At 38.5% G+C, this 26,214-nt stretch overlaps 1 protein-coding gene across 1 annotated transcript in view; it reads right to left on the reverse strand.

The window, feature by feature from the left end:
- The window catches only part of LOC134529028 (zinc transporter ZIP9), a 40,989-nt gene extending 21,414 nt beyond the window's left edge, over positions 1 to 19,575 (reverse strand). The window contains exons 1-5 of the mRNA XM_063362712.1: positions 19,378 to 19,575; positions 13,453 to 13,564; positions 9,506 to 9,643; positions 4,763 to 4,837; positions 691 to 776 (exon numbers count right to left, since the gene is read on the reverse strand). Coding sequence (XP_063218782.1) covers positions 691 to 776; positions 4,763 to 4,837; positions 9,506 to 9,643; positions 13,453 to 13,564; positions 19,378 to 19,473 — 507 coding nt within the window. The 5' untranslated portion in view covers positions 19,474 to 19,575. The remainder of the gene's footprint in view (positions 1 to 690; positions 777 to 4,762; positions 4,838 to 9,505; positions 9,644 to 13,452; positions 13,565 to 19,377) is intronic.
- Positions 19,576 to 26,214: the final 6,639 nt, after the last annotated feature.

The following is a 26,214-nucleotide window of genomic DNA, read 5'->3' on the forward strand; positions in this document are numbered from 1 at the left end:
AACTTCAATGTGATCCAGAACAGACGTTTTGTGAAAAAACTTGTAATTATATGAAAATATTGGAGATAAACGTGCATTATGTCGGCAAAATTTGTTCGTGGTACACGGGAAAACTTATCAACATTGACAAAAGTTGTGCGCTATATCCAATAAATTAATACATAACCTCACATCATTTTGCCGGGACTGAGACGGAAATTCACAATAAACGGGAATTCATTATAGGCGGCTTCACAATAAACGGGTTCTACTGTAGTACGTAACATGAAGAACATTAGAATAACCAAAGATACGTAATATTAAACGTACAAACAATAGAAAACTGAAACTGGAGTTTCCTGCCTTAGATGAAACAGACCACATTGAGTGTGACACGGTGTGAAGTTGTGTTTGAGTCAGTAGTTCAGTAGTTAAGTTATGCATGGACGAGCACAAAGGTACTCGTGTTTCACTCGCTCAGAGGTTTGGCTTGCCAATTTCAACTCTGAACACAATTGTGAAAAATCACGAAATGATTCAAGAAAATGCATCTCAGTGTGGTGGTTTTTCTAAGAGAAAATACATGCCTGCATCAAAATATGAGGAACTTGAAGTACTTTTGAAGGAATGGTTTGTGTATACAAGGTCCTGGAATGTAGCCAGAGACAAAGTGTGACATGAAAAAAGAGAATAGACAAATTTTCCACTGACCTTGTGCAACATGATGGCTACAAAGACTATCATCTCGACATCTGCGTGTGCAGTAGTAGCTGCAGCACCCAGGGCCACGCCGTCAGCTGCACAAATTAGCAGAGCGTGTCAGTTACAAGCATATGGACGTCGCTAACATCAGCATCAACATTGCTCTTGCCCTTAGAACAAATAACTACAGTAGCCACATACTATTCTCAAAATCAGAAAAAATATGACAGTAAAAAAAATTAAATAATGACTCACTCACATGCCTTATCTAAATATTTTAAGTTGAATTATGTAACATGTTGTATGCAAATACACATTTCAAATTCAGTTTTCAAGTAAAAAAAAAGCTTGTGAATTATTAAGTGCAGTTTTAGACTAAATAAAAATGCCACATTTATATCAAAGGCAAGAGCATCTAAGTTAAATATCAAAAAAATATATACTGCACTTCCAAGTTTTGTGCCACAAAATCACAACAAATGAAAGCACTAAATGTAAACACAATAAAGATCCACCAACCTATAAAAAAATATCTCTGAACAGTACCTGCACATTAAATTAGTGAAACAATAATCAGCCATTTCTTTTTGTTTTATTTGATAAAAGTAGGATGAATATTTATATGCAGATAAATTTATGTTGAACTTTTCTGAACAGAAATTTACTAATAATCTTCTTCAACCAAGATTGCCACACAAAAAGTATTCAGCTTGTACACAACAGCTACCACCACAGCCACACTTCATGTGATTAGCTACACTGAGAGTGCCAACACACTCCTTAAAAAATAATTGTTACAATAATTTATATTAATATGAGCTGGTAAACTAACCAACACACACATTAATAAAACAAATTGTTTTAGGGTCCTATTTATTATGGTGTTTTCATAGTTTCCTTAAAAAAGTAATAATAAATAATAACTACAATTTTTCAAAAAATGAAAATAAACTGGAAAAAAAAAAGGAAGTGATGCAACTTGAACAAAGTTACAATCAAGTGACTTCTAGCATCACATAATTAAATAAGAACCAAAAAAAATTATTACACACAAGGGTAATGCCATTCCCACATATTAAATGGTTTTTTAAGTAACAATTTACTATGTTGTTTTATCACGTTCTGTACATTGATTAGGCGTGCTGATATCCTTTATTTAACAGCTTTTTATTCCTCTTAAGAAGTATTCCTATGTTTGCTATATATTTTAAAATCATAATATCATGCTATGCAAGTTATTCTGACAATATGTCTACTTTGAAGTGAATAAGCCCCTAGGCCTTGTTTTTACTGCCTGGTTGTGAATTTATGTTTTCATATGCTTTCATGTATTTTTTAAGGACTGCTGGTTTTTGCGTTGTTTGAAATGGAATTTTAAAATAATTTTCTTTTGTTCTTCCCTCGTCATGATTATCTTTTTGAAGGCAAGCTGATGCAATAGTTTGGCCAGTTGCATAATAATTATAGAGACAGAGAGTTCATAGCCGTGAGAAAATACGTTTGAGTGTGTCGGGCTGCTGTTGCTATGCACCCGTATTAGCTGCTAATTTGTCAAGGTATTTTTGTGATTGGTTAAAAATGTTGTCACACACCTGCAACGTCCTTCGGGCATATGCGGCTGAGTAGCCTCATTCATTGAGTCGTCTGGACAAGGTATCGAGAGGTAAACAAAGCAGATAATTATGTGGTTGAAGAGAGAATTTCACAGCTGTGGTCTGGGCGCTACTGCATACAATCAACCCTTTTTTTTGCAACTTTTATCTAGTATTTTTGGCCAGAGTTCGCAGGTGTTAGGCCACAGCAACGTCCGAGTGATAGCGCCATTGTTCCGAGGATGTAGTCTATCAGCTTCATAACATGAGTTAGTGTGTAACCACGGGACTAATAATGAACTTTATGCTTCAATATTAATCCTTTGGTACCTGCAAACTGTTTAGGTGTTTGTTTTTGGAGTCGGAGAAGAGGTTATGTGCATTAATATCAGTTTGGGGTCCGAGAGACTGTTTCAGTAAACGAATCATTGACAGTAACATTTTTTTGGCACCCAACATGGGTTTTTTTTTCAGCGCCCAAATAATCTGTGCAAGTGTTTATAAATGTCCGATTTTGAGCTAGCCCAGAGGCATGGAGTGCAACAAATCTTGTTGAAACCGAACCTAACAATTTTACAACTTTGTATGCCTTACGTTATTAGTAATCAAGCAAATAAAGTACAGTGAAAGTCCGTTGTATCGAATACGGTCTATAACGTAAAGTCCGATACAACGATCATTGCCATCGGCACCGTCAGTTTTGCATATGCTGCGTAGAATAAAAATTTCTGAAATAACGAATGGAGCGTGGGCTCATTTTCGCTATAACGATAGATTACACACCTGTAATTTTGCTCTAAAACAATGAGAAAACATCTACAATTTCCTTAATAAATGAGAAACAGCTTCGCACAATTCCATGCGGTGGCAAATGAAACAACGCGCATGATGTGGCCATCTTGGCAACACCGCACAAGGTGGGGCCCCACAGCGAGCATAGCTTGCCTCGCGACGACGAAAGCAAGCAGCTGCGACAGGGCCCCGCTGCGAGCATTACTTATTTAGAAGCACACCGACTGTAGGCCGTAAATAAGCATAACTCGTCTCACACTTGCATCGTAAGCGTTGTGTACGGTGTAGTTTTAGAGGTGTAAAAGTAACAAAAAAAAACCTTCCCGTGTGTATTCGTTACTATAACAATTAGTACTCGTTACTATCGTATCGTTACGTTACTTCTGACACAGCATAACATGCTATGTTATGTTGCAGCAACAAATCGAGTCGTACTGCGTACGTGTACAGTATGACGTCGTGTAAATAATAATAAATAGAATATAAACAATCAAAAATATTTGATAATTAACAGTTTTTGTTAACCAAGAAACAATTAAATCTCATTCTTACGTCTTTTCTGCTCCAATCTCAAACTTTGTCTCCACACACAATACCTTTAATAAACACTAAAAAACTTGGACGACGAATTTCCAAATTATACTTTACCAAATATTGGACTTTACTTAATAAACAAACATCGTTCTTTGTAACGTAAATTCATCGAATATGCGCGCACATGCGTAAAACATACAAAAAATGTGAGTAACGAGATGCAGTCGTGTGTAAGGTTTCGTTACTCGTTACTACATGGCGCACCCGTTACTCAGTACCGAATACATACGGTTTGCTATATACTACGCGCATTTTTGTTTACGTCAGTCATTTTTATCAGCATACAAATGCTTCAACGAAAGATTTGATGAACTTTCAAGAGGTCCAGTCATTTATTTTGTCCGAAAGTCTAGTCAAATCAAGGAAAACGAAAATTGATTCGTTTTTTAAAAAGTGATTTTTAATTTTGTTATTTTCCAAGGGTCTGTACGAGTGATTATTTTTGTGTTACTGACCAATTGTCGGAAAAATTATTTTAAATAATTTGTATGGTTGTCCAACGTAATTAGAGATTTTTAAAATTTTTTTTTGTGTGTTTGACATTTTTCATAGGTGTCAACGTGAGTAATAATGTGATAAATTTTAAAATAAATTTCACTACATCTTTGAGTTTACATATTGTTAGCAAGTATTCAAAACTCCACAAATATGCACCCGATATCATCAGCTTAGCGCACATGTCTCCAGCAAACCAGCTGCAGTCAAAGCGACAGGAAGCGGCCGGCAAGACCTTGCGTGACCCCGCCCGCCCGTCTCCATGTAAACAAACAGCTGTGCGCGTAGCCACGATGTGCGTGACGGCCTTATCACGGCCACGTGGTCTCGTATTTCGCAGTCGGGAAGTGCTGATATAGCTTAAAAATGTTATTTTAGTAAGTTTTATGTATATTTCCTTTACTATTGTTGTGAATTTCCATACTAAAAACAAGTGAGATAATAATATATTTTAAAAATGCAACAAAAATAAGATTTTTTTTTTAAATTTTGGCTATAATGAAAATTCGCTATAACATAAACTTTTGGCGCCGTTATAAATTTACGTTATAACTGACTTTTACTGTATTCCAGTACTGGGTATTTCGTACACCATTACCAATACTTGCCTGCGGCATGGACAACCAGGCCTAAGGTGGCAGTGAAATTCCTACTGGAAGACTTGGTAGATCCATTTTCAACATCTGGAACAAATTTTGCCTTCACACATCCACAGTTCTGAAAATGTACACACAAACCAGAGCTTGCTTCTAACTCAAATTGTAAATATTTTCTAGTGTGTGATAGAGGAAAAAAAATATTCATCAAATACACAAAATAACATTGCATATATCAAAACTAATCTAAACCATATTTATTTTTTGCTTTGATACACTATACAGTCAAACCTCTATCTATCGTTTTTCAGGGGACCAACAAAAAAATTCAGTAGATGCGGACATTCAATAGATGTGGACTTCACTCTAAGAATTTTTAAAAAATAATATTCCAACCTCAAAATGTGTCAGAAATATATCAGTTACTTGTCATTAAAGTTAAATCAGTTGAAAAATAAATAAAAATGAAAGTATTTTACTAAATTCGATTTACACTTGCAAAAAAAAAAAAAAAACCTTCCGCACAATAAATCTACATGGAAATTAAAGTCTTTTTTCAATATCCTGAAGTCTGAAATATGTTTACTCATGTCATCAAATGTAGAGCTGTACTGAAGGAGCCGATTTTGCCAATATTTAGTTGAATCGGCATTTCTGCCGACTTCCGATACGCTTGTTAATTTTCGGCCGATATTACTGAAAAACGAGAGACTGCCATAACCTAAAAATCCACGAGTACCCTTTTCACTTTTCGTAGTAGTACTGCATTCTTTCAGATCGCATTATTTCTTCGCAACATGTGCCAAACGTACATATAAAAATTTAAAATCCTTTTTTTCAATAATGTTCTTTAATTTTAATATGTCATAAATAAATACATTACCGTCACGGTAAATATACTTCTCGGTTGTTACGGTAACTGTAGTGCAAATGTGGTAGCTATCGTGCTTCTGTAGTAATTATGGTATCGACAAAGAATATTTAGTTCTTTTTATGGTAATTATCTTAGGATAACAATTGGGTTTGTACTGTAGTTATGGTACATCATCCATATTTCTTCGTAAGGTGTTGTTCATTTGTCTTTTCTTCATATTTACGTGCTCCATTACTTGGCTGCAGATTTAAGGTGATTTTTACTACTGTATACTATCGTTACTGTTTTTATGACGGTTTCTTTCTAAGAAATGGTTATTTCTGCAAAATCTTTATGGTTAAACTATCATCTATTATAATTTATAGTGACGGGACCACATATTTTGTACGATCAATGCGGACAAAACAATAATTCGAACATCGGTACAAGCGGACTTTTTTAACCTTAGTTGTATGGCAATATTGCCGGGACCGTAGAAAGTATACAATAAACACGGACAAACGATACATGCGAGTTCGATAGATAGAGGTTTGACTGTATTTGCAGTTAAAACTGTTTTTTTTTCCCTTTCCTTTTTATAGAAATTTTAAGGTTTGGATTCATGAATTTTTCTGTTCGGTTAAAAGCTACACCCTCAGTAGTGTATTATACTGCTGTAAAAATTTTGTCTGAGATTTATCTAAAAGTCAAATTTGAAGACCTTAAAAATCCCATAAAAACATATATTTTGCAGAGAATGATGGAACATTGAATTAGACTATGTATTATTATTATTATCATTATTAATAAATTATACTATGATCTGAAATTATATAAAATTAATTTTTATGGTGTGGGTATATATATAAATATATTAATTAAATGCAATCCACCATCTGGTATTGGCACATTGACAATGTTTTTGTGCAATTAGTAATACTTCAGAACACAATGCAGCTACAGTCAATTGCTTTCAGCAGCCTATCGTTGCTTAGTAAACAATACAGCATAATGACTATTTGTATTTGGTTTTGACGCATTCTAGCAGACATTTCATATCTACTGATACAATTTTTACAGCAAATAGTCTGAGGCGTTTGCCACGCCTCCATTAACTTCACTTTTATTATTTGTTTGTTTTAACGTCCTTTTGTAACAGTAACGTCGTTTTAAATTGATTTGGTATTCATTATGATAGATAGATAGATTGTTTGGCACTTGGTTCGTTCTCGCCCTGAAGCTTGATTAAAACAAAAGCATTACGGACATTCGCGGCGCTGCGCGTGTGTGTGTTTCCGCGAGCCAACACCGCGCGGCGCGCTGAGCCCTATGACGTCATGCTGAGGCGTTAACCTGCGGACGGTCTGCGGCTGGCGACCGGGCAGACGGTGGTGGCGGCTGGTGGAGTCGACTTCGGCTCACGGGTGCAGGCGTGTTGCGCCGCTGCTTAAATGGAAAGGCTGTTCCATTCACCTACACATCGACCAGTGGCCAGCCCGGGTTATCGTCCAACATGCTGCGCGACTACAAGTAAGCCTCGACGCAACCGTTATTAACAACCAGAGAACGGGTTGGTTTTTCAAGGAAACAATAAGCAGAGAGACTTGAGTGATCATAAACTTAAATTCATATCTTGCTAGCATCTTGAATCGTAATGTGGCGAATTAAACTCTACCCCTTTTTTTTTACGCTACGTGAGAAATTACGTAAACTGCAAGCCAGACTTAACACGTTGCTGTGGTGCGGGATGTTAGACTCGCATAATAACATTATAACTAGAGACCGTTTTGACCAAGATATTGGGAATGTGCCTAAACAACTTTTATAGACAATTACGTCATCCAAGTTTGTAATCAACGGACCTGTTAGGGAAATATAATGCTTTCTTAATGTTTGTAAAATTACCCGTAATATGGTGGTTGTAATGAGTGATTACATTAGATGTATTTTTTTTTAATGCGAGATCTAGATCTGCAGATGTGTGTAAATGGTTCTGTATTCAATGTACCAAGCCAATCCCAAGCGGGAAAATTAAATAGTAAACAGGCAGTGATGCTTTCATTTATTATTCAGTTCATTTTTTTTTGCCTAGGGACCGTACTTCTCACTGCATTTAGTTGGTACTCCCTTCTGCGATCTCCGACTTCAAACTCGAGCGCCTTAAGTAAGGCCTCAAGTCTAGAGATAGCAGCACCTTCGCACAAAAATGGAACCGCCTAAATACACAAAGCAGACTGCACTATGCTCCATTCAAGCTGAGGTAATAGGAGTGTAGTTGGTTACCCTTGCTTTAAAGTAAAAAATGTATTTGAAATGTTTTAAATTAAAAGTAGTATTACATTAAATACACACTATATGTACTTGAAAATAAGCAGATAAAAAGGTCACTAACTTGTCACCATAAAACAGATTTTAATCTGAAAGCTGAGTGGCATTATTTTTGCTTCGTGTCATGGTAAAAACACCTGTGATGGTGTGGGTGGAACCACAAAATGAAAAGTTACCAAAAAAGGTCTCCAGTGACTGTACAGTAATCAAATACTGACACCAGCATAAATCTTTGAATTTTGTCAAGAACATTTAAAAGAAATCACCTTCACTTACATAAAACATAAAGAAATCATTCAAAATCACAACAGGAAACTTCTTGATCAATAAGAAAACTCTGTGACAATTACTGGTAAAAGGAGTTACGTATTGTTTAGTTTCTGTGTCACAGTACCCTGAAGTGCTTCATTACTTCACAAGCTATGGAATATGAAATTTGTTCCACTGAAAAGGCTGTACAAATAACACTTCACTCAAGAAGATTCAACAAATACTGGATGGACACACATTTCCCCAAAACTAAATGAATAAATATCAAAACTTCTTAATAAATACAAATCAAGATAGAATAATAAACATGATCCAAGTTCTAGTTAATCAAAACTTTTGTGAAATGTAAGTTGTATATAATACATCAATAATTTTACTTAAGTTTAGAATGTTTTAACAATGGTATCCATAGTAAAAACCGTGCTACAAAATAGTAACTAAAGAAGCTCTGTATTCTGTGGAACCTGGCATGACCATGAAATATGTTCTAATTATTCAAGTTCATTAAACATTTAAGATGTGCACAAGCTACTCTTCATGTAAAAAAGGTATGTCTAAATGCAATGATGACATTAATGCATAGTCAAATCAATGCTCTATAATTTAAAAAAAAAAGTTTTTTTATGGGATTTTTAAAGTCTTGTAACTTGACTTGTAGATAAATCTCAAACATGGAATTTTTACATCAGTATAATACACTACAGAGTGTTCATCTATAAAATTTCAGATTTTAATCCTTTGTTCCAACTAAAATATGAGGTATCAAAACTTGCAATTTTTTGTTTTTTTAAGATTTCTTTACAACTCTTATCTCAGGGTTGAAATTTTTTGTAAATACAGTGCATTAAGATAGCCACACATCCCCACAAAGGTAATACTGAGAATATATTTCTTCTGTGGAGATTATTTCGAAAAATGAAAAATGTCATCATTAAAGTCAAAACTAAAGGTTTTTTTTTATTATTTTTTGAATACTATTTTCCTTAAATGTGTACTGGAGATAATAAAGGCTTCATCTTCCTGAATGAACTGGTTTTCGTTTCATCGATCTCGGGTTAAAAAGTTGGGAGTAACACAAGTTAACGGAAACCCTTACAAACGCAAAAATCAGCATGTTTTGTAAAACAACAATTAATGCCATCAGAATTCAGAAAAAAATATAAATTTTAAATTAGTCATTTTCCACTATCTAATCATGGAGGAATCAACCAACACAAAACCATTATATTATAAAATGGTGGAGCAACCAGCTGACATGAAGCACATATCGCCGCAGCTAGAGAACCAGGAAGAGCGGCACTCGCCTCTGCCGACTGAAGACGAGCACTGGTCCACCAGCACCATGAAGACGAACCCCAGCACCAGCGACACTCCCACGAGGGCGTGGATGTCCGCAGAGCTGCCCGGCTGCACCTGAGCCGTTCCCGCCAACACCGAAGACTCTGTGCACAGTAGCCAGCCATCACACGTTTGTCACACGCTTCATTTCATTCTGCATTCTGGTTCCTACAGGTTATACCTGACTTCTCACTTCAAGGTACATCAATAAAAGATGTAAATATTAACTCTTCAGATATAAAAACTTTCAATCATTTAAGGCTCACTCTCATATGCAATGTTGCTTATTTAAATTCTGTCTCTTTACTATCAGAGGCTGGCCAATAATATTGGACTTTGAAATTCATGCACATTTCCACATTTTCTAGAAATGAAAAAAAAATTATAAAAAAATTAAAAATAAAATTATTTCAGAACTGCTTGAATTAAAATTTTTTTTTACATTAATGTAATCACTTTAAATAATTTATATTGAATGTGTTACTACTTATAATTTAATGATTATTAATCTTCTGTGACTTATTTAATAGTTCATAAAACACCCTGCTACAATAGGATACTACAGACACTCCTGCAAGTAAGTAATTTAATTTTTTTTTAATAATCAAAAAAGTTGGAGAAATAAACTATTGAAACATATAGGGAAAATATTAGTGAGTAATAAAAAAAACTAAACAAATAAAAAAATAGCTATATTCACTTTTGCTAGAAAGAGTTAAACAAGTATTAGGTAATTCCTTTATACTGGCTTAGATATATCAAGAACGTAATATAAAATATACCTATATAATAAAAATTTCATAATAAGCAAAGCATGGGTAAAAGTTTGTATATTATAATAGACGAATATATTGAAAATATTGATTTTTCAGGAAATTTTTTTATCTGTACCGATATAATTCAAGCGATATATTGAAAGGCTGTTATATTGATGTGTTGAAAAGGTTTGCCATCCTTAAATTTTGGTATAAATTGTTTGGGAGTAAGATCGTTTTACTTGCTGTCTCTTTTGCTCCCTGAGGAGTTGTAAGAATGAGCTTAGGTCAGAAAGAGTTGGTAACTCTGATATAGATGAAGAGAACATCTTTAAGTAATTTTTCTTTTAGATCTGACACAAAAGCAGACTTCTTAAAAATACATTTGCGAATTAAGATTCATCTGAAGGTGATACTATTTGGCAATACTTAATATTGTTCCACAAATAATGGGAGCTTAATAAAATTAGGTTGTGTGTTTTTAAACATAAGAACTTAAATAAGGATATGATTCACATAACCTGTAGTAATTAAATCAATACATGTCAACAAAATAAAAAACCCAATCAGTTACCAAAGGTCAATGTGGCCTAAGTCATTAAAATAAGTGTAGACTAATATAGATCACAATATCATACCATTATTAATTTCATCACCAGGATAGCATCGCCTACTTTCTTTCAGGACAAACACTGGAACATAGGGGTTTTGGGCAGGGGAACATTGTAATCCTTATTTTTCACTTATGTCATTTTCTGATACATATTTATTCTTTACCGGTATCATTAACTAGAATATAATCCCCCCCCTCTCTATTATACATTACGATACCAATGACACATTTTCTACAACATTTGGATGTTTTAACTAACCAATTAAATCATAAATTTAAGATTTTTTCATAATTAAATATTGGTATTGCAAACTAGAATAGACCAGGTGGAACTGTAACCTCATTCAAGATACCAAGTAAAAAAGATTTCTACTTTTATTCGCACATTTTACGATTTCAATATCTGTACCGACAAACAGAACACACCAGTTGGGACTGTCCTCTACTCACGATACCCAGAAATTTATTTTTACATTTACACAATTTCCACTAATTCGTTGCCTGCCGTTCCATTTTTCTTACAAACTTCAAACACAATCAAACAACACTTTCCTCTTTTAAGAAAAGTTTTTAAATGTTTCTCTCAATAAAATAAAACACAATTTTCATCCCTTTATACCTCTTCAAAAATTATGACAAATTTTTTTGAAAAAAAATTACAAAATACTGAACCACTTAAAATATAGGTAACATACTTAATACCAAACCACTTTAAAATCAATAAAAAAATAAAGTAGGGTTTGGGCACTTTTGTATCAGGGAACATTTTGATAATAGAATCCAAACACAATGTCCGTCATTCATAATGTTCCTAGATCAGTAAAGGTTTGGTTGATCTCGGGCAATTCTTTATTCTGCTAAGCACACTGAAAGATATTTCTACTTCAACCACAAAAACAGAAGTGCGCAGTGAAACACACACATTTGGAAATAAATTTTTAAATGAATAGATAAAATAAAACAGTGCCACATATCTAGGAGCTTAACAAATTTGCTCTCATATTTCTAACTACACATAAAATTAGACTCAATGTATACTTAATATGTCATATTTTTAAGCTATCCTACTTATTACCTGCATGTTCAGAGATACACACCACTGTGAGATTTTCGATCTTTGTACTTACAGGTCATTTAATTAATATTACAAGCCAATTGAGAAAACTGGATAAAAAAACACACAACATGATTATGCTTTGCCAACTGTACGTGTGCATTGTGCCCACTTTAACCCGCTATAACTGAATGAACGCGGTAGACAAGCCAAGCAGCGTAAATAACTCCGAGTTACTAGCTGCAACAGAAGCAGTCCCACACCACACAAGCTTGAAATAACATCTCCCTCACACAACCTCCAGCTGTTCTGGCCGACAGATTTTTCATTGCGTCAGGTTTTTAACATTCCGCCGCCCAGCGACAACCACTGCTCTTCATCTAACACGAAACAAAATACCTTAAGTATATATTTATTTTGTCTCACTTTGTAGTCTGTTAACATAACCTTCTTCCAAACAGATTTGCTTGTACAAAGTATTCAGGATAAATCCACACATTAAAAAGTCTTGAAATCTAACCGAGCCCCTCTGTTGCCTGGGGTCTCTGCCCCCCCTTCCCCTGCCGCCAAGGTCGATGATTACTGCTCACCCAATAAGACTAATATACATATGGCAGCAAGCATAAGTTGGTTTGATTCAAATTCATTGCAGGAAAATGGATATATTTGTATCTATTCATGTGCAAAATATATCAAGATTTTATAAATTGGCTTAACCAGTTACACCAGATATTTTGGAAAATGTAATTCAAAGCAATTTTTATGTTGAACTGCTTTAAAATTAATTTAGTACGGGCAACTTTCATTACCAAGTCCACATACAGTGCCAATTGTTTGTGTGTGTGTGTGTGTGTTTGCATGAGAATATTCACATTGCAGATGTATGACCACAATCTTTCCAGTGACATTTATTAGAGAATTTTTTATCCCTCCAGTTTATTGATGGAAACTGTGTGACTGGAAAAAGAGCCATACGCTGAGGATGTGACATGCTGACCAGTTACGGGACAGGTCTCACCTGTGTTAACAATGACACTGCCAAACACAACATTTTCTCTTATTTGGACTTGGTAAATCGAAAGGGATAAAAAAATTATTAAGAATTTTTTTTGGTCATTTCTGGAGCAATAGTAAGAACGTTTCTACACAATCCTGCACATTTCTGACTAAAGGAATTTGTTAGGATGTACCATTTACAATAAATAAAAATTTTCTCTCTAACTGTTAATTGAACATGTTACACTAAAGAAAAACTTTTTTTTTTTGGCTAATTGACAGCTATATCAAATGCAGAAACAAAAATCTGAAACTTTCCATGATACAAATGAAAAGTTAGGATACTATGCAAAAATTTTTTACAAATTTTAATTAATTATTTATAATCATGCAGTTACAACTCACATAATTTTTATTCAATTTGGAATAAAATGATTTTAACATTCAACGGCACCCTATTGGGCCACAAGGTCCGCTGTGGAGCCCGGTACTCACTGCGATTGGCCTGGTCAGCCTGCAGTGCGTGAATGCCCTCTGGAATGATCACAGCCAGAGCCGTCCCCACCAGGAGACCAGCTCCCATGGCAGACACATATTGCAACTTCTCCTGCAAACAACGCAAGCCACTCAAACTGAACCACACAGTCTTGGGAGACCGTAGGAAAAAAAAATTTGTTGTCTGTAAAGCCGGTTCACGGACGATAGTTTAACGTGACGTCATAACAAAACATTGATGAAATGATTCCATACTTTTATGAATAAAATTGAATCATTTTTATCGAATTATCGCTATTTTGTATGGATACAAAGAAGGAGTGAAATGAAATCTACAATTTAATTGATAAATTTACTTTTATTTGCACTCATCAATTCAAATATGTTTATTACTTTAACGAAGAGATTATTTTAACTATAACTTTTATACATGTTTGCTATTTAACTTCTTCCAATCTGTGTTATTCTGTTAAGGACAGGACGATGATAGGAAAAGTAGGAAACGAATGGGAGTGTTTCAAGTTTAATGTGCCTCCAAAAAGTCAAATTGATGGTTGTTCCAATCGAGTGGAAGAGAGATAGATGCGGCGCAAGCGTACAATGAGCGTAACGGGACAGTGTAACGGGACAATGAGCATAACGGGACATAATGTCAAGGGACAATGTGTGTAACAGGACACTTTTTTGTGCGTGCAGCCGGCGTTCATCGATTTATTAGACGTTGTCACGTCAAAAACTAACAGTAATTTTTACAAAATATTTCCAGATGGTAGCAGTTAAAGCTTTAAATGAATTACGGTGAGAGGTATTTAATCCAAAACTTTCAGGATCACAGCGTGCAGGATACGCAATTTGGCTGGTTATCGAACTTCAGTATAGTTTTAAGAGGAAAATTAAAGAATAAATATGCAGTACAACGGTGTTTCAAACGAGTTGTATTAAACTGCTAGTGCTCTGTAGAAAGAAAAAAAATAAAGATGAGTGCTAATGTTCAAAAAAAGTCTCTGATATCACAATCCATCCGTTGATTCAGATCTCTAACTCTTTAAAAAATCATCACAGAAATGTAGGTCACCAACACTGTACTGAAATTAAAACCGACAGCAACAATAAACTCAGAGCAAACTAAAAACACCAGCAGCGCTGTAATACAGTAGGAGGCAGATGTCATTGGCCAGAATCTAACAGAACGATTCTGAATGCAAGCAGTTTGATTGGTGTTGGGATTAAAAAATGTGCCAAACTCAACACCTCTCACCATACAAAATTTAAAATAACCTCACAATAATAACTGTACATTTATGTGACAGAATAAAATTAGAAGGGGGAACTCTATAAAATTATAATTGTGATTCAAAAGAATTAAGTATTCAATTTTTTTTATGTATATTAGAATGCAGTATAATTTTGAACTACATGTAAATTCTTAATGCAAAAATGGCATATACATACTCTACACAAATTTCATACTTGAGTGCATGAAAGTCCATTTACATGATGCTAGCAGGAAAATATGATTTAAATTGACTAAATATATTATTAAATGGGTAGACATATCCTGAGCAAAACTAAATACTGCTAATAAATTGTGCTGAAAGGTAAAAACCTAAAAACCAATGAATAAGTAAAAAAAAAAAAAAATTGCACCTTGGATGAACTAACACGTACACAAAACATGATACACAATCAATACTGATATTATAAAAGTTACTATGAATAAAAAAAAAATTGCATTACCCTATTGCTGAATTATTGGAAAATAATCCCCAAATGCAAGGTATGTGATAGGTAAAGTTACATAATTTAAAAAAAAAATCAATTACATTGGTGTACAGGTCAAGATTCAAATATGGTGCGCTGTGGCTAACGTAGAATTTAAATACCATAACTGAGCAAACAAAGCAGCTTGGATAGGGGAAACATCTTTAGTTTTCTCTGTTCTCAAAATGTGTGCTTACAGTGATGGATAACCGGCTATATCGCAACAGGAACTTCACAGCGTAACACAGAAGATGGCAAACTTCTGTTTCGCAGTTCCATGAGACTTTCTGGTAAATAACACATCAATAGCTTAGGTGAACTACAGACAGATGGACGGCAGAAGGCAGCCATTGACGGTAGGGATGCAAGCTCAGGCACAGTACCATGCCAGTATGTAGTTAAGTTGCACTCTACACAGCTTGGAATATCATTGCAACAACCATGGTTTCAATCAGTAGTTGGTTTTTTTTTAATGTATTTTTTAATGGAATATCTTAATAAATTTTAAGAAAGGTCTACTTCCATTCTAATAACAATACTTTACTCATCAATGTTTCTGGTGATACAGGAACAAATAATTATATGCTAATCAAGACATTATCATATAAATTATTTGAATAAGTTGTACATTATACCCAGCTAAATACTCCTCTCAAATTAAATTAATTAGTACATTTAGTCAAAAATGTAAAAAAATGAGGAAACAAATAAATTTATTATTTATAAAAAATCCTATTTTAAGGGAATTCCCTGACTGTATTCTGCGAGAAACACCCATTCTATGGAGAATCCTCTTCCTGTGGGAAAATACCAGTAAACATCTTACGCCGTGGCTTTTCCGCAAAGTAAAATAAATCACGAAAATACCATTTTCCAACACTAGAGACATTCCTGCGTACATATATTCTTACTAGTTTCTGAGAAATCCCATTTTTTAGCTCACCGCCGCCATACCAAAATACCCTTTTTGCGGTTACGTCCCAGTCAGATGTGCAGATTTGCTAGGCTTCAGTTCTTTGATGTTACACCTTTTCTGGTTCAAAATGAGTGGCAGAAAGCAGATGTTGTACAGCTTTCATATGAGCATGCTGAGAACCAAATTAACTAATGTAATATAAAAACTGGTTTAAACCAAGAAGCCTGGTTTAAACAAAAAAAAAAACTTGGTATTTGGACTACTAATCACTTGGACTCACGATTCTTACTCTGCTAGAACTCAAAATAAATAAATACACCGAGATTTAATATTTCAATAAATCTACTAACTTATGCATGCAATAAGGTAACATGCTAATAGAATAGCATAGTACAAGCAATGGTACGCTTTAGCCACAGAAGTAATTTTTTAGTTAAGATGCTGTTTTTAGTTATGCTACAGAATACAATGGTATCAAGGAATACCAACATTTCAAATTGGAATGTATCCAGGCTGAGTCTGAATTCCAACGACAAACTTTGTCTGCAGGTTCTTGTGACCAAATTGTTGAAAACCTCTATTATACCCGTACTTATAGTCTAAAATGCTTCCCAAAGCTGGTACATGTCTTTGAAGTTGGGGCTGAACAACATTTTACTGTAAATAATAAAGTACCTATTTAAGATACAACACAGTGTGTCTAAATTGTGTTTCACTGAATGATGTTCTACAACCTTCATGAATTTTTTTTGATGAAGCAAAATTATTTCATTGACATAATTGGGAGTAGCAAATTATTTTCTATATAATATTTTTGTAATGTGTTACTACCCCTAATTGTATAACAAGTATTATTGTAGGCTATAGATTGTTTAAAAGATCAAATAGGTAAAATAGCTAGTTTTGTTTAAAATTTCAGTTTCAAATAACCACTGTTATTTCAAAATGAAGGCCTAGTTCAAATATAAATATTTAGACTGATTAATTTTGAATGCGGTTTATCACATACTCTAGCTAGAAAACAGGCCTTACAAAACACCTTTTGACTGAAAAACTGTGATAAGCCAAAAATGTTATTTCTGCTTGAAGAAATTGAAAGGAATGAACATGAACCACGAAAATGAAGACTTTGTGTCAACATCTTACATCAGTTAAAAGAAACCACAAAAATAATGCCATTATACCTACCTACACTCCTGAAGCCCTTTTCCTTAACAGGCTAAATTTCCATATTAAAAACCTGAATACCTTTTTCAAAAATCTGTTTATTTTTTATCTTTTTTTATAAGTTTTTACATCATTATATCTTCCAAAAAAATAAATTACTAGAAATGTGTAGTAATGAGCATAGTAGCCAAGAGAGAAATGACAGGTAGTGTTTATATTGAATTAATACTTCAATATTCCCTTCCAATTAAGAAATAACCTTCAATATACGTCTCTCCCCATTTCTGTAGACTGTGCGGTTGTGATTGTAGTAGTGACAAGGAAAGCAATGAGAAGTGAAAGATGCCACATTAATTGTGATGGTCGCATTGTTGAAAACAGAGGGCCTCTTTTTTTTCTACAAATCTATTTAGTTTTTTACTATTACCAATATTACACACTGTATTACCCTTCATTTCAGTTAATATAATGGTATGGTGTAGAGAAAGAATGTTGACAGTATGAGTTTCGGAGAAATAGTAGCGGTTGTGGTACAACACCTTTCATTTAAAGAAAACAACAGATTTCTTACCGAGCTGTGGGATTTGAAATAAGTTCAAAAAAGGCTACCTCATAAGATGAGTAATTGAACTGCACCATACAGGGATCGAATCCAGATCCCAATACGATGCAAGTCCTGCTAAGAACACAACAGGAACCAGTTGAACAAGCTCGCACAGTTACCCTATGCTGCAATAGGAAGCAGAGGGGGAAGGCCGGTGCAGTGATGCCAACATCCAGGGACACCCATCAGTAATCACATACATGCATACAGTTCAACACTCGCTAAACAATCACTACGAAGAGTTTATGCCAGATTCTAGACACTACAAAATAATTAACACCACTTCTATACAGTCACGAAATAATCCATCTGCCAAGTAATTTTAAAATTACACAGGTTTGCAAACCTTTTAATAATTAAAAATCTAAAATAAGTCTCAACATTCATATTTATGTTAAGTACTTTACAAAGGATTTACCTCATTACACAAGCTACCTGACCAATATTTATGGTAAGAAATGCTTATTTTAAGACATCCATAAGTTTCTCTGTTTTCGTAATACATGCATAACATTCCGTAGTTCCGTAACTGGACGTTTAAATCAGTAATGATAACTGAAAATCCATTACACTTGGCAGTATTGCTGGTGTATACATGAAAAAAAAATTCAGGAACCACAATTTAATACAAGTTATGGACATGTATTTAAACACAAAGTATATTTAAACATTAGCTACCAGCAACATCAAAAGGTATTTAAATTCAACAATCAATAAGACGTTATGTTATACTCTGCAAACAGTGCAAAATGAAACCAAGAGCTCAGGTACAGTTCATTGAAGACTAAATGGCATAATATATAAGCACTATTAATCAACCATAACACGTAAGCATTCAAATTCAACTCATTCCTTCCAAACAGCCCAATCAACTACCTCCCTGTCCTCACAAGGAAAGCATGCCTCCCTTTTTCAATCGCCTTTATTTCCTCTGGAGCTTCCACCTGTGATCTCTCCGCCCTTTTTACCCACCTCTGTGTAACCTAGTTCCCAGCTGTCCTTCTCTCTTTATTACCTTATCAGCCTGAATAACCTACCCACCCGAACTCAATCATCTCAGTCGGACTATGCATTTCGCCCTGTCGCACTTCCCATCACCTCCATAAACCCATCACCCACCTCGCTGCTCTACACTGCACATTCTCCAGCCCCCTTACCGCAGTCACTAGGTAGCGGTCCCAAAACACATCTTAAATATGGCTAGTTGCTTTTCAGAATCTTACGAAACAACACGATAATGCATGCAAGCAAAAGGCAGTCAAGTACGCAAGAATGCCTGGCAAAACACACAGGGTTCTGACAGCCTGCCACTTGTATTCTTCCCGTGTGCTAATTTAAAAAAAAATTGTTATAAACAAAACAATTTACCTAAATTTATTCTGAACTAGGATATTTCTGTGGTCTTACTAAACGTACAGTCAACATTAGAGCCAAAATAATTTCAGCACGATTTTAACAATGTGGCAGCTTCACTCACCTCTGAAATGTGAAGAACAATTGGTATATTTCCTGAAATATAACTTCCTATAAACATAACAAAAGATAAAAGAATTAGTACTGTCGCTTCTTCCATTCTAAAGAATAATATAACCGACTTTTTGCTATCATTTGGCCACGTAGGCCCGTCCACATTCTCTCAAACTTGCATGGCGCATCAATCTTCACGAGTTCAACATCGGCATGTTTTCAAATGAAAAAAAAAATCAGTCGAGCTAACTTCTGAAAAAATACAAAGTCCAAAGTGTTAGAAATTAAGAAAAAAAATCTATTTAAAGGGAGCAATAAAAATAGAAGACGCCATTTTTGTTGCAAATTTCTATATGATTTAAATATATTCTAATATTTTATCTTTTGCATTCCTGAATTTTTCGGCAGAGCCATCTTTAAATTTCTGGATGTCATTGTAAAGGCTCTGTGTGAGTTGCCACAGTTGAACAGTGACGCAACTTGGTAACGGGAGCATGTGTGGTGGTTGTGCTGGCGTCGCACATACCGATTTGTGGCGTGAGCCCAGTCGTGTATCTGGCGCTGCCAAGTGCTGACGTTTCTGGGTCACACTGTGGCGAAACTTAGGGCAAAGTACCTCATGGTGTGAGCGGCGTGGGGTCCACTCAGTTAGTTTGTATCCTGATTGCAAAATTTGGTATCAGCTGGGCCGAAACCTTCTGGAAATTAGGAGGGGCCAAGGGTTTTTAAGAAGGAGTTAGAGTAAGCTCGGGGCTCACAAGGCAGGCTTCTGCCTGTCCTGGTAACGAGTCTGTTAGTACTAACAAGTCAGGGATGTAAATGTTAGGCTCACTCCTGGGAGAGGAAATGAGTTCTTGCTTCAAGATGTAAAGTTTTAGACTGACTGGGCAGGCACCCGCCACACAGGTATCTATTTCGTTTAAGAACACGGTGATAAGTGTTGAGATGTGATATGGAAAAACTAATCTACCATGAGAACAGGGGATCTGAGGATCCATAACATACGAGGAGTTCCAGTTATGTGTCCACTGACCTCCAACATGTGGATCAATTAGTAGACCACTAAGTTTGCACATAGTATTTCGATGCTGGTGCATACTCAGTGAGCCACACTGGGCCGTCAATTCCATTTCCAACTTTTCCATCATTTCCCATCATTAGCAAAGCGACCGAGCGACTTCCTCCACGTCTACCACTTTGTCGGAGACAGGCCCACATTTAGTGTCCCGAATGTGAGGAAATCATCAACAGTATACGGGAGAACTCAGTGTGTCAACTGAGCAGTTCTAACGATGTTAGAAAGTATGGGTACACCGGGTACATAATTTGAGGAATTCCCCTAAGTCACTATTTCTCCTTGTCATGTGAAAACACCAAGCTACTGACATTGTTTTAAGAAAGGTCATGTTAAGATAAATCAGAACTATGTCCATTAAGTCAGTGAAGAACCAAAGATCTGGAGCTCCTTAGGACAATTTCAGATCACAATGGGGACACAAGCTTGACTGCCTATAGTGAAAAAAAGTGATCCCTTTCATTCCGAGGATGCGGAAGTGGCATCACCAATACAACCAATTTTAAATATAAAAAGTGTTTCTGTCTTTCTTGGCCAATATCTGGATATGGTTGATTATGGTGGGTTCATCATGCAGGCATCGATAACCCATCTGGGATCCTGGCATCTAATGTCGCGATCTCAAGTGTGTCAGCATTCAAACCCTTTTTTTTTTATTATAATTTAAGCACCATGTGTTTAATCTTTTTGCGAAAATTGTCAAAATTCGATTCTCTGGCAGCTTGTTCTTCTCCTCTTTCCTATAAACGTTTATCGGATGTCTGCATGTTAAAAGAACTTCCATATTGACATATGGTATACATATGGCAATATAGCACAAATTTCTACTCACCGATAGCATTCGGAAAGATTATAAGAAGAAAACAAAAACGAAAAGGGGGTTGTCTGTAAAGTCGTTTTACGGACGATAATTTTACGTGATAAAGGATGAAAATTGCATACTTTTTAATTTTCAAATATTATTTACAGTTTCTGCAAATTTAATTTGTTTAAATATAATCACGAACAATTAGTTAAAAAGCCCGCCTTAACCTGTTTGATATTATAGAAGATTTTCTCGCATGGTGGTTGGTCTATTCTTCCACGCTCGGCTCAGGCGGAACGTGACAATTATTTGTACGTGCAGCCGGCGTTCATCGATTTATAAGACGTTATCACGTCAAAAAACCCATTCACTTTCGATCGTCTTTTGTGACGTAAACAACAACAGCATAGTAGTGCAAACGGGAAGCCTAAAGATGCACATCAAGTTCGAGAAGCTTAAGATGTCCATCAAGTTCTGTCCCTGCCCGATCACGTCCTAATATTCACCTTCGGCCAACCTCGGAATTTGTTTTATTTTCGCGCAGGAAAAATGAATTCAAATATTAAAAGTGGTCGGTTAGGTAGACTGTCGACCCAAGTGTCTCCCCGGCTTCTTCAGGCCGTTATGCCTCGCCAGCGCCATCTCTTGCGTGTGTTGTGCGACGCAAGTGACGGTGACGTGCGACGTTTTGTTTCTTTACAGGATTTGACATAGTATTTTATTGTAAAAATATTTTGTTTTACGTTTTTTGTATATATTTTGCTTATATTTTTATTATAATTAATTTTGTATTGAAGGGTTGTGTATTTGTGTAAGTTTTAATTGTTCACCGGGCGCCAAGGCCGTGGCTTCCGCCTGTGACCAATCAGCGTGTTCCGCGGGCTCGCGGGGAGGGGAGGAGACGCGGACGCTCAGGCGCGCGAGGGGAGTGGGAGGCAGTCGTTTACCCGGCACGAGAGGCGGCGGACGTGTTCGTGACGTCGCTCCGGGACGGTGAGATTGAGCGGGCACGGTATTTGCAGTAGCTCTAGGCTTTGCCGTGCGGAAGCGATTTCAGCTTTGCAGTCGAGTTTGTCACTTTGTCATTCAGTCGCGTGCTTTTATCCTGTCTTTTGTCTCACGTGTTGTCTTCTGCTAGTTTTTGCGAGTCGCGGTTTATTTTTGCAAATTGGTCATTCGCAGTTGTATGTTTTGTGCTTTTTTACTTTTCTCCGCAGTCATTGTGGTGTATAGTCGGGCAGACATCCTATTGTGCGTGAGTCGTAAAGACTTCTATTCCCTACAGTGTGGTAATACTCGTCACGGGCGGGACGTCCCGTAATTTCATTACCATATTAGTGTGCGGAACCGGGTTTCGACCCACATAGAAATAGTCACAGGCGGAAATGCGGCAACCCCATGTAAAGTGTTCAGCGTCTTGAGTATAAAGGACCATCAAACTTTATTCGAGTTGTTCTCATTTCATCTCTGGAGACTAAGTCCCTCGGCCACGCGGCCCGGACCTTCCTCTACCGAACCCTAAGTAGCCGGCAGAACAGCAGCATTGTCAGGGACTAGTTGACCAGCTTACGACATGTGGTGCCCTAACTAGTGTGGCCTAGCCAAAGTACGATTTCAAACTTTGTCTAACATCAAATCGTGGCAAGAGGCATAGTGCGCGGGACAGTGGAAAAAGTTTTTTTTTCGGACATTGTGTACGGGGCGAATCGAGACGCTGAGACAGTCGTGAGACGTGGGAGCAGCTGCACAGGAAACGGGCGCGACACAGCGGCGCGGGAGCGAGATAACGCGGAGCGTCTCACGGCGGCATCGTATTTCGCGCGGCGGAGCAGCGCGGCTTATCGCTGGCCACGCGGGATCACGTATCTCGCGATGGGAAGAGATCGCCGACCAGCGGGAGATAACGTCGCAGGAAGATCCGAGATAAGGCGGAGATCGAATACGTCGGGAAGACGAGTAACAGATAATGGCACTTAACTACGAGCAGTGCGAGTGGTGCGGATTACCGCAGATGGGACTGATCGGCACGGTAACGTGCTCGTGTCCTTTGGGTAGCACGGTAAAGTCGGAAAAAATGACAGTGCAACACGGAAACACGGACACAGACAGTGCGGAAAACAGTCGCGGGCAGCAACCGGCAGAGTCAGACGCAGCTAGCCAGGGGGAAGTGCGGCGCGGAGCATGCGGACAAGTGACTAAGTGCGAGCAATGCGGGCACGAACAATTACCGGTAGTCATGCTTGTAGTGGAGGTGCCGGAACTGTTACCAAGTTTTTCAGGGGAGGCATATGAGGATCCGCAGACATTTCTCCAAACTTGCAAGGACAGATGGGTGTCCAAAGTGAGTGAACAGTTAAGGGGACACGCACAGACATGGTGGGCGGAGGTCGGGCATTTTCTCGCGGAATGGGATGAGTTCGAACGTACATTGTTTAGACGTTATGAATGACCAATGGCGCGCTCCAGTTGTGGACGACAGCTTTACTGTACGCCGCAGGCGGAAGGGGAAAGTGTGGAGGCGTTTATTCATAGGAAAGTGTGCCTGTACTGACATTTAGGCACCAATGGACCATTGAGTGCAGTGTTGCCAATGATCTGCAAACAGTTGTATCCAACTTTGAGGCCGTTTTTGCGCAGTGCTATCGGACTAGACTTGTGGGAGTTTGTGGAGCTCGCGCGCAGTGTAGAAGGGGACTTACAGGTGATTAGGTGCAGGAATGCTTTGAAAAACAATGCGCAGAGATCTGGTGTCGCGGAACAGGTAAACCTGGAGGAGACCTGGGGCAGTTGTCCCTTACGTGGCCCCACCCCCTCCGCACCAATCCCAAGCAAGATCAGTGGCTAGGCACGACCCGGTGACACGTCAGGAGGAGCACCGCGTCGACAGGCACGCGACTGAAAGCCGACCACCTATGTGCCTGTACTGTGCCGCGGAAGAGTATCATTGGCACGCAGAATGCCCGACCAGAAACCATGTGTGGAAGAAAATAGCAGACGAGGGATGCCAGCTGGGAAACTACTAGTAGGGAACAGTGATATAGTCAACCACTGTTCCCGGAGTTTCAGCTTGACTGAATCACGTGAGTCGCCACAGGAAACACCGGCACGGCGGCGCGGGTAATGCGAACGGCAGAAGGACAGTACCGAAGTGCGGGGAAGAGGCGCACGGACTGTTAGGCCCCGAACAGCTGTCACATCGACACCAGAGGGCCCGGACAACTCAGCACAACCGGACGGGCGGAAGCAGTGGGACAGGACTACGCTGAAGCGGACCAATCAGCATGAGGAATCGCCGAGGGAGGAACTGGACACCACCACGAGATTCTCCGAGGAGACGATGCCGATCATCACACCTGGAGCTACCAGCACACCGAGGGCACCAGCCGTCAACGCCGGAACAGCTGATGTCGCCGGCGAGCGGCCCGGTCAACCAGACGTCCCGGCTGTTCCTGGCAGACGCGGGACCGCGCCTCCGCGTCTCGGACAGCTTGGGGAAAACGCAGCCGAGCTCCTCCGGGTGCTAGTCTACCTGAACGCGTGCCCTGTTTGAGCCCTGGTCGACACGGCGGCCAGCCAGACCTTTGTTCCCGCTCACCTGGTGCCGGAGGGGGACGTGGAGCCGTACGAGGGGAACGTCCAGCTGGCCACGCAGGGAGTTTGCGCACCCACGTCTGGGTGCGCCAAGTTAATCATCGGCGTTCGTGATAAATTGAGTCAAACAACAGCCTTGGTGATTCCGGGACTGAGAGAGGACCTGATACTCGGCCTACCTTGGTTGATACAGGAAGATGCGGCAATAGATGTCAGTGAAGGTAAGGTGCATGTGGGTCGCAGGGCAGGCATACTCTGTACCGGATCGGCCTACGAGCTCCACCCCAGTCCTCCCCGCCGATTAGTCTAGGGGACATTCGCAATAGTGTGCCTCCGGAATTTGTTTCGCTGTTTGAGGACGTGTTCGCGCAGCAACCACAGGTGTTTGCGGCAACGGACATGCTGTGCCGCACCACCTATGCCGAACACACCATACCCACCAGGCCCCACATGCCGATCTTCGTGAAGCGACATGACACTGAGCACAGGGCACGACAGGTAATTGAGGAACAGATTAGTGAAATTTTAAGGAACGGGGTAATTGAACCCATTGACTCACCCTACAACAGTCGGGCGGTGTTGGCAAAGAAAAAAGACAGGACCCTGAGGTATTGTGTGAACTTTAAACCGGTGAACTCGGTCACAATTCCCGCCCCACCACCCTTGATAAACATCACGGACGCTTTGGCCGGCCTGGGCAAGGCCAAAATTTTCTCCTCCTTAGATCTAAAGTCCGGGTACTGGCAGGTGCCGGTGCGCCAGGAGGATCGACCAAAGACTGCCTTTACACCCCCCCCCCCCCCCCCGATGGCCGCAGATTTCAGTTCTGCGCCATGCCGTTCGGGCTGTTGGATGCCCCCGCGACGTTCCAGACGATGATTGTGAGAGTCCTTGACGGGTATGTGGGAAAGTTTGTGACTGCCTACTTGGACGATGTCATCATCTGGTCGGACACGTGGGAGGACCATGCGCAACACCTCGCCATGGTTCTCGAGCGGCTGGCCAGACATGGTCTGACCTGAGCGCCAAAGAAATGCCACATCGGGGTGGAGGAAATTCAGTTCCTCGGCCACATCGTTGACGGGGGTGGGTGCCGTCCTCTCCCCGAGCACCTAGATCTCATCAAGGCCAAGCCAGTACCTCGGACGAGGAAGCAGCTTCAGCGATTGATGGGGCTCTTAAATTGGCTCAGGATATTTATTCCAGAGTTTGCAACAGTAACTGCACCTCTGACTGATCTATTGTCCCCCAAAACTAAGTACCGTTGGACAGAAGCTGAGGACCAGGTGCTGACTGCTATCAAGGCCCTGTTTCGTGAGTGTCATATGCTGGCCAGGCTGAGGCCGGAGGAGACCCTGTACCTCCAGACAGACGCT

Source organism: Bacillus rossius, chromosome 2 (assembly GCF_032445375.1).
Source record: "Bacillus rossius redtenbacheri isolate Brsri chromosome 2, Brsri_v3, whole genome shotgun sequence".
Lineage (NCBI taxonomy): Eukaryota > Metazoa > Arthropoda > Insecta > Phasmatodea > Bacillidae > Bacillus > Bacillus rossius.